Source organism: Zootoca vivipara, chromosome 11, assembly GCF_965207765.1.
Source record: "Zootoca vivipara chromosome 11, rZooViv2.hap1.1, whole genome shotgun sequence".
In the NCBI taxonomy this organism is placed as follows: domain Eukaryota; kingdom Metazoa; phylum Chordata; class Lepidosauria; order Squamata; family Lacertidae; genus Zootoca; species Zootoca vivipara.
This window is the reverse complement of record NC_142594.1, coordinates 13,261,746-13,280,552: the sequence shown is the minus strand read 5'-3', so window position 1 is coordinate 13,280,552 and position 18,807 is coordinate 13,261,746. Positions and strand designations below refer to the sequence as shown.

General features: G+C 42.8%; 1 protein-coding gene across 1 annotated transcript in view; it reads left to right on the top strand.

Annotated features, from left to right (window-relative positions):
• LOC118091932 (collagen alpha-6(VI) chain) overlaps positions 1 to 18,807 on the top strand; it is a 64,045-nt gene that overhangs the window by 25,581 nt on the left and 19,657 nt on the right. The window contains exons 11-24 of the mRNA XM_088654231.1: positions 1,149 to 1,241; positions 1,345 to 1,398; positions 2,145 to 2,216; positions 4,331 to 4,375; positions 4,492 to 4,545; positions 5,001 to 5,063; positions 6,225 to 6,290; positions 9,021 to 9,074; positions 9,786 to 9,821; positions 12,680 to 12,742; positions 12,853 to 12,915; positions 13,836 to 13,898; positions 16,790 to 16,852; positions 17,307 to 17,357. Of these exons, the coding sequence (XP_088510357.1) occupies positions 1,149 to 1,241; positions 1,345 to 1,398; positions 2,145 to 2,216; positions 4,331 to 4,375; positions 4,492 to 4,545; positions 5,001 to 5,063; positions 6,225 to 6,290; positions 9,021 to 9,074; positions 9,786 to 9,821; positions 12,680 to 12,742; positions 12,853 to 12,915; positions 13,836 to 13,898; positions 16,790 to 16,852; positions 17,307 to 17,357 (840 nt within the window). The remainder of the gene's footprint in view (positions 1 to 1,148; positions 1,242 to 1,344; positions 1,399 to 2,144; positions 2,217 to 4,330; positions 4,376 to 4,491; positions 4,546 to 5,000; positions 5,064 to 6,224; positions 6,291 to 9,020; positions 9,075 to 9,785; positions 9,822 to 12,679; positions 12,743 to 12,852; positions 12,916 to 13,835; positions 13,899 to 16,789; positions 16,853 to 17,306; positions 17,358 to 18,807) is intronic.

Genomic DNA, 18,807 nt, shown 5'->3' with positions numbered 1-18,807 from the left:
GAATTTTTTATTCAAAATGAAGGTTATACAAAGGACAGAATATAGTGTTATATTATCCAGCAATGCCCCCCACCCCACCCCAGCCTCTACCCTTCTATAATGTCTGCTTAGAAATAAGTTCCATTCAAGGGGGGGGGATCATTTCCATTGTTAACTGAAAGCTTGTGGTTTCCCTATTGCTACCATTACATTAAAATAGGTGATTAAAAATAGGTGATAAAAAAGTGATAAAATTGAAATAAAGCAGTACATTAACACCCCTCTGCTGAAAACTGAACTATACAAAGGGCAGTTCAGGAGCAATCCATCAGTTGTGCTGAACAGGGAAGCAATAAATTAGGCTAAACTTGCAGACATGAAGCGCCCCCCCCCCAAAAAATCACTGCAAATCATGAAAAAAAATCTGAGGACAACACAAGAAATGGTTCAGTGCAATTGTTTGATGATGCCGTGTGGACTCTAGAAAAGGACTCTAGAAAAGCAGCCAAACTTGTGGAATTCATTTAATTGATCTAGAAAAGGTATAGAAGTTCTCGATCAAAATGCTTTGCAGGCACAAATAAGATTGGAGAGAAAAACACACAATTAAAACCCACAGTTTACTTAACATGTATACACATAAAACCAGCATCGTTAAAAACAAATGCATATAAAAACCGATATACACAACAATCATCACAATTGAAAACAAATATAAAATAAATGAAGTTTTAGAAACTGATGTAGGTAACTAAATTATATGTCTGAATAGGCTTGCTGATACAAATATGTTTTCAACAGTCATCTAAAACATAGGCAGCGATTTCCAAAGCTCATTTGCTGCCTGGCCAAGTGAAGGAAGAAATCCTTGCAATTGCACAATGGACATTAATGTGGCACTCGCAAAAATGGAACTTCCGCAGATCAAAGCAACTGAATAGGTGCATATGGGTCAAGGCAATACCGTGAGCAAATAGTATGGCTAGCTTTCATTGGGTTGGGGCTAAAACAGCAGCAATGTGATGGCAGTTGGTAACAGTGCGGGATTAAAAACTGTAGACGAACCCTGTCATTGTGTCATATTGGTATAGCAATCCTATATAAATTTCTTCCCAAAGTATGACAGATGGCACTTCAGAATTCTAAGGGTTCATTCCGTTCATTCTCAGGCCAATATCGCCGAGCGAACATGTTGCTGTGTGTTTTGCAAATGTGTCGGTGAAGAGGGAGAAGCAGGAGACTCAGGAAGACACGGGATGAAGGCAAGGAATTTGGATTTTCACCAGAGAGGCGCTTTCCTCAGAAGCCTCTGATAGTTTCATGTGCTCTGAAAATGTTAATAAGTCTCCTTCATCTCCATTTTAGGGTCTTCAAGGTGTTAGAGGAAGTCCAGGACACTTAGGAGAAGAAGGGGAACCTGTAAGCTATTAAGTTACATACAGGCAATATTTTTTGGGGGGGGGGGGGTTAGAATATTTCCAATTATTGGCCAGCATCCAAAGCATCTCTGAGTGAAAGGTGCTCTGGATTTGCCTTGCTGAAACATGAGGCCTCTCCAAGCCACATGGCAAGACTCTTCTGAAAATTAGGGGAATTTCAAGGATGGCAAGAACGGAGGGTGATGTCTGCTGTTCCCCCCCAAAAAAAGGATTCAACTGGGTGTGTACGGCACCTGAAGGAGCGTCTCCACCTCCATCACTCTGCCCGGACACTGAGGTCCAGTGCCGAGGGCCTTCTGGCGGTTCCCTCGCTGCGAGAAGCCAAGTTACAGGGAACCGGGCAGAGGGCCTTCTCGGTAGTGGCACCCGCCCTGTGGAACGCCCTCCCACCAGATGTCAAAAAGAAAAATAACTACCAGACTTTTAGAGGACATCTGAAGGCAGCCCTGTTTAGGGAGGCTTTTAATGTTTAATTGATTATTTTATTTTTCTGGTGGAAGCCGCCCAGAGTGGCTGGGGAAACCCAGCCAGATGGGCGGGGTATAAATAATAAATTATTATTATTATTATTATTATTATTATTATTATTATTATTATTACGGCATCATAGCAGTTTCCTTTTTCTCTTGTCTTCTGTATTCAATAGCTCAGCCTAACTGAAAGGGATACCAATCCTTGCTGTCACAACTTCCCTCTCTTAATGGTTGTGCTTATTGTTGTTTTCAGGGCCCACGAGGGATGCCAGGGCCAGATGGAGAAAGGGGCGACAAGGGTTGCCGAGGTAACCGAGGGCCTAAGGCAAGCACCAGCTACAATTGCATTCCTTTCTAACGCGTAGCGAAACGTTCCTTGTGATCTTCTTGTGTCTAACGGTCCTCAAATTTACATGCGCTCTTCTGATCCTTTTCAGGGGCAGAGAGGAATAGTGGGCCGAAAGGTACAGAAAATTGTTTTTCTCCTCCTTTCCTGAATAAGTATGAATGTGTGATCGTGCCTTAAATGAGCATCCCTTGCAAATGGTGGCATGACAGATTTGGTATGATCGAATATGGCCTTCTATCGCTGTTGACTCCATCTAAACCATGGCTTGAAACTTCAAAAAGTAAATAAGTGCGTGCCCTCCGGGTTGATCCTGTCATAGACAATGAACCACGCTACTCGTAAGTAAGGCTGTAGCCCTAAATCCACTCACCTGGAAGTAAGCAGTACTGAATTCCGTAGGTAAAAGGTAAAGGACCCCATGACGGTTAAGTCTAGTCAAAGGTGACTATGCGGTTGCGGCGCTCATCTCGCTTTCAGGCTGAGGGAGCCGACGTTTGTCCACAGAGCTTTCCGGGTCATGTGGCCAGCATGACTAAACCACTTCTAGCGCAACGGGGACACCGTGACAGAAACCAGAGCACATGGAAACACCGTTTACCTTCCTGTCGCAGCGGTACCTGTTTATCTACTTGCACTGGCGTGCTTTCGAACTGCTAGGTTGGCAGGAGCTGGGACAGAGCTCAACCTGTTGCAGGAATTCGAACCGCTGACCTTCTGATCGGCAAGCCCAAGAGGCTCAGTGGTTTAGACCACAGCGCCACCATAGGACTTACATGTAACTTAGATGTAAGTATACAGATTGGCTCTGCTGCTGTGCCCACATCACACCAAGTTTGCTGCCTCACCACATCCCCTCTTGGTAACCAGAAGTGATGTGTGGCATTGGGAAACCAATTAAGGGACACTGCCCCACCCTACTGGCTTAAAATGAGAAATAAATGCATAGTTGGGAGTGGGTGTGTGTGTGTGTACAGACTGCCTGGATATGACTCCTTCCCCCCTGCTGCCCTTTTGATAGCCTTGGATAGCTCTGAGTGGACCCAACTCGGCCAGGGCAATCTGGAGCTGCCTTAACCGAATTTGACGGAATCCTGGGTCGACCTGAATCAGCCTGATTTGGATCAGCTCCAGGACTGGAAGTAGTATGAGCTAGAGAGGACTATTGCCCTTGTGCTCTTATTTGTGAACTTCTTGCGGGCAAACGGTTGGCTTTTTGGGGACGCAGGATGCTTGACTTAAATGACCCTCCGATCTGCTCCAGCAAAGCTCTCCTTATGCTCTTATGGAATTGTATCACTAATCTTGGGATGTGCTCCTCTGTGAGAGCATCCTAGCTTAATTTTAATCTTTAGAAAGTTAAGCCAAGGCTTTTTTTTGTTCCAGGAGACATTTGGCTAAAGCAGGGTGTTCGGGGTAACTTCTAACTCTTGTTGCTGCCAGGTTTTTAAACTTTTTTAAAGCAGTTTATGGAAATAGCTTTTCGTTAGACAGTCAACAGCTGAGCTATAAATGAAGTCAATAAATGCAGGCATACAATCTGCACTAACCACATGGGTGGGTGTTGTAGATTTTTACTGGGGGTGTTAGAAGGGTGACTGCAGGAAAACAGGCGTCGCATTGCTTTACAGCTGCAATCCTGCATGCAGTTACCAGGGAGTAAGTCCTGCTCAATTCCATGAGAATTACTTCTGAGCAGACACGCATAGGATTGTGCTGTCAGTAATGCAGAAATGAGGCCCCAGTTGCTGTAACATGAATAAACATTATTTTGTAAACTTCAGTTCCTGGGGTTCTGAAGTTTTCAGAGTGGTGGGCTTGACTGTGGAGTCCCTTTAAGCAATTTTTTTTAAAAAAAATCAGATAACAACAAAAGAGAAAAATACTTAGGGAAAATTTGCTGTACATATTTTGTTATGTTCTGAACAGCAGAATAATTAATGTATTAACTGTTGGGTCTTGTGGAATTCATTGCAAAGCACTCTGCAGGGGTCTTTGAAATAGAATTTGCAAGATCTGACAGTGCCTGTAAACATGTCTTTAATACGGAGATGGATTTGGCAGATAATTCCTGGTTTTATGTGTTCTTGCAGGGAAACAAGGGGGAGAATGGATTTGATGGCGTTAATGGAGAGCCAGTAAGATTTTTATTTCTTCTTCATTTTGCCTTTCAGTGTTCTGTTTGAATTAGCAAACATATCCCCCCAATAGAGTTAATCACATACTTATAGGCCATTTAATGTATCTTCTGAAGGGCTCTTCTGGACCTCCAGGAATTAAAGGAGAAAAGGGTGACCCAGGCTGCCAGGTAATTCCATTTGTTCATTTTAGATACCTGTAGCTCACTTCTCAAAGAAACTTTCCCAGGGTGGCTTTACAGTAAGAATAAAAGTACAGCAAAAAAGTAATAAAATGAATACCATAAATAGAAGCAGCAGAAAAAAATCATGGCAATAACTGGCCCTGCATTAAAAAAGAGGTTAAGAGAGGCAACTCTCGGTCGACTGGGAGAATAAAATGGCCTTTGTCTGGCACTTCTAAGGGTTCAAGCCTCCCTGGGACTTGCTTCTAATCTTGTTAACATGGAAAGTTTGCTTCTGTTAACAGAGAAACTTTATGTCTGCCTTGAGCCTAAATCAGAAGCAAAACAGCAACAAGTTCCCCTCGAGCCCGTTTAATGCCAAACACATCACTCACACAAAATAATGGATCACTTATGTCTTCTTGTTCTAAAGCTCCCATGCACTATGTTATTTTTCAAAGGGCAGCCCAGGACCAAGGGGAATCCCTGGTGATCGCAGTGAGAAGGGCTTCCAAGGAGACCCAGTAAGTTTTGATTTCCAGAGGCGAGAGAGAGGGAAATGACTCTGTGCTCACTGCCCTGATATCTGCATTTGGCTGCTGCATATTTACTGCTTGAATCGCAGGGGCAAGAGGCTAGTGGCGCTTGCATTTTGAGGTAGAGCCATATCGTCTTAAACAGTCCCTCCTGGGGGAATCCTGGGAACTGTAGTTTGCTGAGGGCACTGAGAGGTGTTAGGCATACCCTCCAACATTTCTCGGATGAAAATAGGGATGTCCTGTTCCATGATGATGATCTTACTATTTATACCCCACACATCTGACTGGGTTGTCCCAGCCACTCTGGGCAGCTTCCAACATATATCAAAACATAACAAAACTTTAAACATTTTTTTTTTTAAAAAAACATCCCTATACAGGATTACCTTCAGATGGCTTGGTGTTTGTTTGTTTTTTGATAATTCCATACCCTCCAACATTTCTCCAATGAAAATAGGAACCTCCTAAGGAAAAGGGGGACATTTTGGGATCAAAATGGATGACCAGATGGGCGTGGTATAAATAATAATAATATTGTTATTGTTATTATATCAGAAACCAGGACACATTCTTTAAATCAGGGACATCCATGGAAAATAGGCATACTTGGAGAGCCTGGTGTTAGGAGATCACTAATTCCCCATCCTCCCCACAGAGCTACAATTCTCAGAGTGGTTTTAACCCCCTTCCCAGGAAATTATGGCAACTGTAATTCTGTGAGAGGAATTGTTCTCTTAGGATTTCTCCCCTGGCAACCACCTGACATCACAATGACACCAGATGGCTCCTTTTCGCTCCACAATTTGAAACCAAAGCTTTGTTTATACCCGTTGAGCACACCTTTGTCGGGGTGTGTCTCATGGATTGCTTGAGTACCTGATCAAAGCTATAAACCCTGCCCCAAGATTTCCTCCCACAAAGACAATCTTCAAGGTAGCTGGAAGGAAATCAAGGAAACGATGTGTGTGTGTGTGTGTGTGTGTGTGTGTGTGTGTGTGTGTGTGTGAGAGAGAGAGAGAGAGAGAGAGAGAGAGAGAGATTTACAGACCCCATGAGTCCATAGACCAGAGGTTAAGAACTTGTGAGACCCATCTCTCATAACAAACAAACAAACAATGTGGCAACATTTCTTTCCCTTTCATCTAGGGTATTCCTGGACCAGATAGTAGCATAGCAGGACCAAAAGGTTTAGAAGGGGGAAGAGGAAGAGAGGTAAAATACCACCTTACATGCCTCGTTTATCATTTACCTGTGAAAAGTAGTTTCTACAGAAATGTTGTTGTTGTTGTTTAGTCGTTTAGTCGTGTCCGACTCTTCGTGACCCCATGGACCAGAGCACGCCAGGCACTCCTGTCTTGCACTGCCTCCCGCAGTTTGGTCAAACTCATGTTCGTAGCTTCGAGAACACTGTCCAACCATCTCGTCCTCTGTCATCCCCTTCTCCTTGTGCCCTCCATCTTTCCCAACATCAGGGTCTTTTCCAGGGAGTCTTCTCTTCTCATGAGGTGGCCAAAGTATTGGAGCCTCAGCTTCAGGATCTGTTCTGTCCTTCCAGTGAGCACTCAGGGCCGATTTCCTTCAGAATGGATAGGTTTGATCTTCTTGCAGTCCATGGGACTCTTAAGAGACTCCTCCAGCACCATAATTCAAAAGCATCAATTCTTCGGCGATCAGACTTCTTTATAGTCCAACTCTAAAGAAATATAGTATAATAAATGCCTGAGCGTTGATGTGTATGGCAACCGCACCTCTCCCACTTCTGAACCAAGCCGTGATCAGCCCATTTCAAATGATGTTAAGGATTTATTACTTTACAGCTCCAGCAGAACTGATAGAATATGAAATAACAGACATAACAATAAGCAACAGAAGGTTCCCACATGTCTAAGACCAGGTTCTTCTTGCTTCTCTCCCACACAAACTTTGTCTCCATTCCAGATCTTACTCAACTCTCTAAGTCTTGTATCTATCCAACCATATCATTTTCTCCCCTTTCCCTATATCAATCCAACTTGGTTTTTAGGGTTTTTTCTGATATGTTTCCAAACTCACCATCAGTCTCTTGGTGATAACCTTTCATCCTTTGCTATTACTGTCCCACACAAAAGGAGTACTTCATCCTGCCTTGAAATATCTTTGTATCAGGCCCTGTTCTGCTGTTCTGCCTAAGCACTTTAGTGTTTAAATGCTTCCTAATAAGCATATTAGCTGCTGAAACCCTGTGTTCATCAATTTCTATATTTGAAACATTGGCCAAGCGTTTTGTGTGTGCCTTGCTATACTTCTACTTATGTAAAAAAAAAAAGCCATATGGGTGAGATCTCATCATCATCTGCTTTTCCATATAAGCTTGAACCCTTTTGATTTCTGCTTTATCAATCATAAAGTGATCTACCAGTTATATACCTATTTAAATATACACAAGTCATTTTAGTTTTACACTGCAAAATCTTTGCAGCTGGTTCATGCTGGTGCTGAGGTAGCCTGTCTCCTACCTTAGCTTGCAGGAAAGATGTTGGGAAATTCCCTTCCTCCCGTGCTGCAGATATGTTGGGTTGTTACATGTCACATGTCTGTGTTTACATTCCAGCACTGATTGTTGGGAGTCTTGTGGGCGGAAATTGAGATAACGCTGTTCCGTTCTGTATAACGCTGTTCCGTTCTTCTCCGAGGAAGAAAGACACAGAGAGAAGCCATGTTTTCTTTGTTATGTTACAATAAATTAGGGTTAGATGTTACACCTCAAGGTTTGGACTCTGCTAGTCATGTGCTCATGTCCTTGGATATGGGTCACATCAGTGTGACGGAACACCGGAGTGATGAATCCTGGGTGATGCTGTGTTGGGGGGGGGGGGGACACACACCGCCCTGGGCGCTCTCACCCAACAAGAACTCATGCCAGAATATAAAGGTCATCTGTTTTGCGATGTGTTTTGTACTTGTTTTACAAATGTAATTTTCTTCTCGTTTTAATGTTGTTTGCCTCTGTGATATATTTTCTCTCTCCTTAAGGTTGATGTTATGGGGATTTTTCTTAACAATAATTTTTATTAAGGATTTTCTTAGTTTACAAAAGTGCAAGCATTGTCTCTTTTTCCAGGTTGTGTTTTCTACGGATCAATTACATTTGCTGTGAGACATTAGTGTTCTATGCAGTGTGTGTGTGTGTGTGTGTGTGTGTGTGTGTGTGTGTGTTTCCGTGTATAACCCCCCCATGTATAAGGCACCCCCTATTTGGGGGGACTCAAAATTAAGAAAATGGAGGGAGATTGCCCCTGTGTGTAAGACTACCCCCCTTTTAACATTATTTTTAAGTAAAAAAATACCTAGTCTTATACACGGAAAATTACGGTGTGTGGGGGTGTGTTTGGTTGTGTGGGTGTGTGGGTGTGTTTATATACACTGCAGATTCTTGGCATTTATTTGCATATATGCAAATAAATACCAAGAATCTGCAGGCTAGCACCTGTAGCACTGTCCAGGGTCCTGAAGCCCCAACTCCAGACCAGGCCCTGCTAAGTTCCTTAGCTCATTTGTCTTGCCTGACCAAAACCCTGGTGACCCGGGGATGGGGCAGGGCTGCAGGATAGTTACTGAAACCTTTTGTGCAGATTAATGCTTAACTTTTTCTAAAATGTGCCAGCAGCCCGTAACAATGTCACCTCATACCCAAAGCTTCCGTTTCTAGTTTCTGTAAAGAGACGAGTGCAGCGTGAATAGCACAATGAAACCTATTTTATCCTACTTGCCAACACCTGGTCAGGTGTCGTGCTATGAGTTTGAGAAGATGAATTTTCCTATGTGGGCTATCTTCTGTAGACATCTGGTTGCTATTGTGAGAACAGGACCCTGACTAGATGGGCCTTTGGCCTCATAGTGCAGGGGTCTTATGCTCATAAAGATGTTGCAACCTGAATTTAAATTCAAATGTTTTGCTTTCAGGGTGAGAGGGGACCAAGGGGCCCCACAGGATTGCCCGGCTTGAAAGGAACCAGAGTAAGAACCAAAGAAAGATGATGCTGGCATTGTTTTCCCTGCGTAAAGAACTTCACGGTGGTAATGCAAGGCAGACAGCAACTGTGTGAGAGTCCTATCACTGGGTCTACTCCCAGCAATAGGCAGAGAACCCTAAGCTCCCTCTTTCACAAATAGAAATCCCTTTGAGAGTATTGGAATTACACTTGCATGAGACTTTCCCCCTTTCTCTAAATCTTTGCCGCTTGATTCTGGGCAATGTCTTGAGGCAGAGAAAAGAGTTCTTGTGGATCCAGATCCGTGGCAGAGTCTGGACACTGAAATCAATAGGATGCATCTTCTGTTGGGGGAGCAGGGGGTTTCACCATTGCATTCATGGCTTGGTAAATTGACTGCTGAATGGCTGAGATTAGTTCTGTTAGAAGCTTCCTTCAAAAAGTCTTTGGAAGGTTCAGATGGTTTAAAATGGGGCCGCCTGGTTGTTAATTGGTGCCACTCCAATCTCCAAGCAGTGTGAGATCCCAGGGGTTTTACTTCTTCTGAATGAAGGACAGTGGAGACTGTGGTATCTTTATTAAATGTGGTTTTGTCACACAGCATCCTAGAGCTATGCATCTCTCCGTAAGAGTAAGCCCTTTTAAACTCAATGGTACTTACATCCAAGTGGACATAGGCTAGTTAAGGTGAGATCTAAATAGAAATGTTTAACTTATTGCAATTATCTTGTCATAGGGACATCAAGGCCGAAGAGGCCAGCCTGGCCCCCAGGTATGTGTGTATTTTATTTACAGTGGTACCTCTACTTACGAATAACTCTACTTACAAATGTTTCTACTTACGAACAGAGCTCTGTCCGCCATCTTAGATGTGGTTTAGATAGGATTTTGTCGACTTACGAATTTTTAGATAGGGTTGCTTCAACTTACGAATTTTTTCTCCCAATGCATTCCTATGGGATTCAACTTGCACTTTTTTTTCGACTTACGAATGTGCGTTCGGAACGCATTAAATTTGTAAGTCGAGGTACCACTGTATATATATATATATTTATAGAACTGCTGTTTTAACATGACCACAATATATTAGATTGTCTTACAAGGAAAACTCTGGCCTTGGTGTAATTTAGGCAAAAGGGAGTTCCTGCAATGTCCACAAAAGCCATGAAGGGTTATACACAGTGGTGTTCCCTGCACAGTTTTATATATAACTGTAAAATATATTACAAGAAGGTATAATAGTGCAGGTTGGTCCATTGGGGCAAATGGAGCCCTGCGTTGCAAACCTCGTTCAGATTGTTTTTGTGGATTTCTCTCTTCTGATAAGCAAGCTAGAGGAGCTCCAGCTCTCTGGAATCAATTGCCAGTGGTGTACACAGTAAAAACAGAATAAAACACAGAAACACAAGCTCGAAGAATAATAAAAACCAATTGAGGAATCTCTAAAACAATTTTTTTTAAAAAAAAAAAACCCATCCATACAAACTCTATAAACAACAATTTCATCAGATGTAAAATTGATATTCCATAAATGACGGTTCCGGTTTCCGCCTGCAGGAATGGCGGACCTGTTTTCCATCCCTCTGACCTTCGTAAGGAATTTGGCGGTTGCTAGGGGAGTAAATGGCAACCCCCTGCCCTCTCCGGGGGTTACGGAGAGGGGCCGCTGGTCCGCGATGCCCCCAGACCCACTCCGACTGTTTATGGAGTGGGGGGAGCTTGGGCTCAAGCCCTTACGACGGCCAGGACTCCCGGACGCTAATCTGCATGGCGGGGATTTCCATGATTAAAGAAGATAATTAGGCTTAAATCTATGGACATACTTCAGAAGGAGGGGCAGAAGCGCTGTTTACTGCCGAGAAATCTATGCTGCTGAAGGTGAGGAGTTAAAGGCTGTATTTCATCTGGAAGAAGGATTGATGGGGACAGAGCGATAAGGGAAGCGAGTCTTTTGTTTATTTATTTTTTTTCATATGAGTTACTTCGTACCTTCCCAGATGCGATGTCCTGGCTTGTTTGGAGTGAAAGAGAAGCAAAAGACTGTGTGAGTTGAACTTTATAAACGTTGTTATTGAGCATATTCTTTGAAGATGAGGAGTTGCTGATGAGAAAAGCCCCCCTCTAGTTGGACGGAAGGAGTGCCTGGACGCGTTCGGAGGATTTATGAGTTGTGACGCACTTTGAATTGGAGCAGCGACCTGAAGCTAAGTTCAGCTATAGGGCAAGGAGAACCATTAATTTACCAAGAGTCAATGCATGGTGTGAGATCTGGTTCTTCGGCCTGGAAAAGCTGTAAATTTTATAATGATCGTTTAATCTACATGGTTATGAGTGAAAACGAAAGTGATTTGAGTTTTTTTAAGATGGCGCTGCTTCGTGTTGAGAGCCGACGCAATAGGGACGCTCCGGACCAAGAAGATTTATGGGGGGGCTGGACTGATTAACTCACACAGGAGAAAGAACATTTGTGAAACTTTGTTTGACATTTATCTCAGCAGCTGGGAAATAATCGGTTGAAAGAGGAAAACATCTATGTGACTGTAAAGGGAAAGATCTGGATTATTATGGATTTGGAGAGACGATTTGAACTTTAGAAAAAAGACGACAGTGGACGGTTGCGAGGAATCCCCAATTTCTTGAAGCATGGGAACCCTAAAAAATTTTTTTAGATGATTTGGCATAACATTCGGTTTGATTGATATATATGTGTATAATTTGAAATAATGAATGTGATATAATTGGTTTTAATTGGAAAAATTAATAAAATATATTTAAAAAAAAAAGATATTCCATAAATGACTGGGTTACCCCTCAAATAAAGCCTAAAGGTAAAGGGACCCCTGACCATTAGGTCCAGTCGCGGCCGACTCTGGGGTTGCGGCGCTCATCTCGTCTTATTGGCCGAGGGAGCCGGCGTATAGCTTCTGGGTCATGTCACCAACATGACAAAGCCGCTTCTGGCGAACCAGAGCAGCACATGGAAATGCCGTTTACCTTCCCGCTGTAGCGGTACCGATTTATCTACTTGCACTTTGATGTGCTTTCGAACTGCTAGGTGGGCAGGAGCTGGGACCGAGCAACAGGAGCTCACCCCGTTGCAGGGATTCGAACCGCTGACCTTCTGATCGGCAAGCCCTAGGCTCAGTGGTTTAACCCACAATGCCACCCTAAGAAAGCCTATTTAAAAACAAAAAATGTCTTCAGTAGGAGCCTAAACATTGCCATGCAAGGCACTGGTCTAATTTTGGCTGGTAATTGTTTCCAGAGAGCTGTAGCTGCAACAGTGATGTTTTGAAGCTTGGGTGCCATTCGTTGCGCAACACCAGGGGTCAGCAAACTAGAGGATCCATAGGTTATTCATAACCAATCATTTCCATTTCATTCACTGAGGACCCAATATTTTCTGAGTTTAGGGCATGTCCAAAATTTGTGAGACAGTACATCTCCAGCCTTGTATGAATGCCTTGTAATAATGGAACTCGTAGCACTGTCATTTACAGAAAAAATTAAGAAAAGTGAGACCTGATTATTTATCTTTTGTCATCTTGACCAATTTGGTCTCTAATTAAACTTATTTCTTCATGAATGGAGATGTTAAGTCTGGTCTTTTCTTGCTTTTGTTTGCTACAGGGGAGACAAGGCCCCCGTGGTCCTAGCGGTTTTCCTGGACAGCAAGGATTTAAAGGTCCACAGGTCAACGTTAAAAATATTCAGGCTCATTTCTGCGGGATATTGAGAGATCCTGTGCTGAAAACATGATTTGTTCATATTCAATTTTCTGTTTTTGTCAAATTTGTTTCTAGGGTGTGAGAGGAATCCAGGGCGTGAAGGGAATGAAAGGAAATCAAGGAAACAAAGGGTTTCCTGTATGTAAACACTTTATTTTGTTTTGTTTTTTAAATCTCAAATCAGCTTAAATCCTATCATCCAGTGCTTTTTTCTGAGGGGGATTCAGGGCTACACATACCCCAAAGCATTTGTGAATCTTTGTGCTTTTGTCCATTTACTGTATTTATTTCCCCCGAATTGAACTATAAAATGGTGATTTTCTGGAGTCAAAATGAGAGTACCCCTAAACATTTTTTAAAGAAAAAAACTCTGCTATCATCTATCTCTATCTATCTATCTATCTATCTATCTATCTATCTATCTATCTATCTATCTATCTATCATCTATCTATCATCTATCTATCTATCTATCTATCTATCTATCTATCTATCTATCTATCTATCTATCTATCTATCTATCACAATGTGAAATAAAGTCCAGGGTCAATCAGTAAAACAGATTCCATATTAACTGCGGCAAAACATCCCCTACAACCTTAGTTTGTCCCTGAGGCACAGGGGTGCAAGCGCAAAGCCAAAGACCTGGTAAAACACAACCCCAACTTTGATGACGTTAATCATGGAGGTAGGTGTGGCATTGTGTCAAATATCCTTATACTGGGCAGCCCACTGCTGGCTGATGTCCCCTCCCTCCAGCCCACTGGCTGGGGGTCAAAAGGAAGTTGCAGGACCTCAGGGAGTGACCCCACCACCACCACTGGTGTGGGCTGATCCAGTTGACGTCCACTCACAATCTGAGTGTGTGACAGCCAGCCTCCCCCTCCGCCCTCCGGAGGATCCATAGGGGGACCAGCCCTCGGGATCCCGCTGCCCAAGGCAGCTGCTTCAGTCTGCCTCATGGGCAGGCCTGGATGGTGGTACATTAAAAGAAAAATGCTATGCCGAGTAATAATTTACCCATATGCATAGTTTTGCCCCGTTTTATCTTTTGTTTCAGGGTTACCTGGGAGTGGCAGGTCCACCAGGCATTCCTGGGAGCTGGGGAACCAAAGGCAATCAGGTACGTTTCAAAGAATCCAGCGGGTGCTTTTTACAGTGGTACCTTGGTTCTCAAACGCCAAAATTCCAGAAGTAAGTGTCCCGGTTTTTGAATGTTTTTCGGAAACCGAACATCCGATGGGTCTGTCAGCTATTGTTCCAGGGCACCTGTACCAATCAGAAGCTGTGCCTTGGTTTTCGAACATTTTGGAAGTCAAACGGACTTCCGGAATGGATGAAGTTTGGCGCTTTTGTTTTTGCTATTTATTGTGCGCTTTTGTTTTTGAGGCTTTTTCAGTTCATTTGTTTTTGTGACTGTGTGGAACCCAGTTCAGCTACTTATTGATTGATTGATTGTGTGACTGTGGAAATGGATAAAAGCCCCCCCCCCCATCCAAACAATGACTATCATCAGTACAGGTAAGAATTTTTATTTCATTTTTATTTTTATCATTTACAATACTGTCTTATTTTATTTTATTTTATAGTACAGTACATTGATTATTGCTTTCATTTTATGGATCAATGGTCTCGTTAGATAGTAAAATTCATGTTAAATTGCTGTTTTAGGGGTTGTTTTTAAAAGTCTGGAACGGGTTAATTTGTTTTGCATTACTTTCTATGCGAAAGCGAGCCTTGGTTTTGGAACGCTTTGGTTATGGAACGGACTTCCGGAACAGATTACGTTTGAGAACCAAGGGACCACTGTACTTGGTAAAAAAAAAGCTGTCCAGATGTAAAGGTTATATTACCGTGTTGGAATTTAGACAGCCAGGGGATGGATGTGGCAAACTTTTATCATATCCATGCAATTGCTCCACAGGAGCATCCATACTTTTGGTTATAAAAATTGTTTGCAAATTCCTTTTAAATATATTCACATGTGGGCTCCTGGGCCTGTTTCAGTTCACATGTTGCCTTTTAATTCCACCAAGTAGAAATGCTCTGGAATTGATCAGAAGTTTTTTCCCCCAAATGTGTTAATTGCATGACACCCAGATAGGCAAATTCACACACACACCCCCGACTGAATGAGAGGTTTCCTGTTCATTCAGATATGGAGGGGGGAAATGGCAATGGTTCTTGTTTTCACACACAGTAAATATTTGGTTTGCCTTACTGATCTGATTTAAACTGCATGGACATTAAATTTATCTGTGTTGCCTGTTTTGAGTTTTCAGCAGGTTGTGGCAATTTTGATCACAGCTGCCGTATGTTGTGACCTCTTTGCTGACACTGAAATTAATCTCCATTCGCCCCAGTTCCCTGAGCAGTGTAAAACTCCCAGGTCGCTGGAGGCTTGTGGCATTTTTGTGATATATGGCTTTATTTACACACAGTGCTTTTTTCCTTTAAAAATGTTTAGGGGTGCTCTCATTTTCCTACTCATATTGAAATACTGCCCCTCAATGAGGCCAAACTTAGATTCACAAAGTGTTTAGGGGTATGCGTCCCCCTGCGTCCCCCCAGGAAAAAAGCACTGTTTACACGTCTATAGAGGCAGGGCATCTTGGGACCCAGGTGGCGCTGTGGGTTAATGCACAGGGTCTAGAGCTTGCTGATCAGGTCGGCGGTTCGAATCCCTGCAACGGGGTGAGCTCCCGTTGCTCGGTTCCAGCTTCTGCCAACCTAGCAGATCGAAAGCACATCAAAGTGCAAGTAGATAAATAGGGACTGCTCCGGCGGGAAGGTAAACGGCATTTCCGTGTGCTGCTCTGGTTCGCCAGAAGCGGCTTTGTCATGCTGGCCACATGACCCGGAAGCTGTCTGTGGACAAACGCCGGCTCCCTCGGCCTATAGAGCGAGATGAGCGCCGCAACCCCAGAGTCGGACACGACTGGACCTGATGGTCAGGGGCCCCTTTACCTTTACCTTTAGAGGCAGGGCATAAGCGGGGATGTAACTCCAAAAGATGTCTGAAATTCACCGATTAGATGTCTAAGGGAATACAGCCAGTTCCCCAAAAGCTGTTAGCTTCCTAAATCTAAAACCCAGCCTCTCTCTCTGATTGTGTGTGGCTCCAAAAGCTCTTTCAGGCAGAGAGACTACTTGATCACATCACTTCCAGTCAGGTCATACTGACTCTCACCTCCTAAAACTGTCCTCAGGAATTAGTTTCTGTGGCAATAGATTGTCCCTCGCTTACATAACAAAGGAGATACTTAACAGGTTAGGGCAAAAATTTTAAAAAATACCTTCCAGTAGCACCTTAGAGACCGACTAAGTTTGTCATTGGTATGAGCTTTCGTGTGCATGCACACTTCTTCAGATACAGTGGTACCTCTACTTACGAATAACTCTACTTACGAATGTTTCTACTTACGAATGGAGCTCCGCCCGCCATCTTGGATGCTGTTTAGATAGGATTTTTTCTACTTACGAATTTTTAGATAGACTTACGAATTTTTTCTCCCAATGCATTCCTATGGGATTCGACTTACAATTTTTTTCGACTTACGAATGTGCGTTCGGAACACATTAAATTCGTAAGTCGAGGTACCACTGTACACTGAAACAGAAGTCACCAGACCCTTATATATTGTGAGAGGGTGGGGAGGGGTGTTGCTCAGAAGGGTGGTGGGAATGGGTGATCGGCTGATAGGTGTGGTAAACCTGTGGACGACTGTTAACGACGGCAATTGGTCTTACAGGAAAAAGCAAGGGGTGAGATGGCTAGAAATAGCTTTATCATGTATAATGAGATAAGAATCCAGTGTCTCTATTCAGACCAGGTTAGGGCAATTTAGTGAGGGAAGGAAGTATTTTGGGAACGGCTTTGGTATTATTGGGGTGGAGGTCCTCACCAGATGCCTGTTTTACAAATTTAAACTCATGAGACTGCAAGGGATTCTGAGAGGACAGGCATCCCGTTCCAGATCCTATAACAGTATCAATTTTGTATTCATTTAACAGGGAGAGCCTGGCGACCCCGGGATAAAAGGGGAGAGAGGTCCACCAGGACGCCGGGGAATAAGGGTTTGCATGTTATTATTTTATTTACACTCCTGTGAATTTTTATCCTGTATTTTTTATCTTGTGAACCTTCCTGAGATCTTTGGAGATAAAATTTTATATAATATATAATATGTATATAAATTTAATTTAATTTAATAATAATAATAATAATAATAATAATAATAATAATAATAATTCCAGTCTTGAACATGGGTTTTTGTTAAAAAAAAAAAAAACCTGGTGCAGATGAATTTATCAGGAGAAGTATTAATTGAACTCATCTTACTATAGGAATAAATGAAAAGAATTTATGGAAAATAGGAGGAGAAATGCATGTTGTAGTCCTCTGTTTGTTTAGATTTGCCAAAACCTTCTTCCGGTTTTGCGACTATTAACACAAAGAAGACCTTTGTGCCCCCCAAAAAGGTAGATGGAAATGGAAACGAAATACTGATGTAATGTAACTTTGCTTTAGGGCGATGGTGGTGCAGTCGGATATGGTGAACCAGGACATGAAGGAATAAAGGTAAGAGTGATGAAAATCTGAGCTCTTTTTCATTATCAGTCGGAATGAATGGAAATAAAATATGGGTTATTTTAGAGGTGTGGGCACTAGATTAGCTATCTCCTTACGTGTTGCCTTCCAGTATCAAACTTGGTGGTTTGACACCTATCAGTTTCCCAGCAAATTCGCATACATACACAAAAATAAAGTAATGCACGGTTAGGAAATCTGAGATCCTACAGATTTTGCCGGATTCCTATTCTCATCGGCTTCAATGAGTCAGGGATGGCCAAAGGTCAGGGAGTTGTAATCTAGCAACAACTGGAGGTAGTCATGTTCTCCACTCACAGCGTCCTGGTTTCTGTTATCTGTAGGTGATTTTTCCACATGTAAAGAAATCTATCGTCTGTAAATTAAAAGAAAAAGGAGACATAACTTCCGGTTTCGCTTTGCCCTTCTATGGGCACCAAAAATGGCTGCCGCCGGCTTCAAAAGTCGCATCTACGCATGTCCAGAAGTGCATAGACGCGACTTCCGGTGTCGGTGGTGGCCATTTTTGGTGCCAATAGAAGGGCAAAGCGACACCGGAAGTTACGTCGACGCAACTTCCGGTGTCACACGGCTGCCGGTCCCGGATTCTGCAGTCCGGGACTTGGAAGGTAAGGTTATATGAAAATCCTTGGGCTCACCTGGATTGCCAAACAAAGACACCAGCCAAGAATATAGGAGCAAAACAACAGCCCGTAGGCCTGATCTTTATTCAAAGACTGTTGCAACAGGATCTCCACCCACCACATGCAGTGCCGGATTTACATATATGCTAAACAAGCTATAGCTTAGGACCCCCAAAAAATTTAAAGGGAAAAAAATACTGGATGTACATTTCCAAAATATAAGATAAAAACAAATAAAATAAAACCTGCATACAGCAACAGTGTTTTGTGTTGTGTAGGCTCCTATTTGTTATGTGTAAATGGCTTTAGATACCTATGAGGTCCATAAATTACCATATAGCATATATTCAACACAAAAATCAGCGACAATTTGTTGTTGACAAAGGACAGCTGGACATATAAAGGGCCCCTTAACCTTCAGTAGCTTAGGGCCTCATCAAACCTAAATCTGGCCCTGGACACATGGAAGAAGCAGGAAGAAGCCCAGAACAAAAGGATGTTCTTACTTTTATAAGTTTTCCCTTTTACCCACAACACCTTTGGTGAAGCATCATGCATACATCATACATGTGTCACAAACAGGGAAGTTTTTTTTTCCTGGTAGAAACTGGTTCACCAATTATGCCTCCATCTTTCCCTTACCCTCCACCTCACACTCATCAAATGCTGCAAAAGAAATATTTACAAGTTCCTTTTATCCCTGGTCAAGGTAATCACACTCCTTTGTCCTGACCGAGAACCCAATGCATTCCTGGAGGGTCTGCTATTGTCTGTGGGATGTCTGTCTGTCTGACACC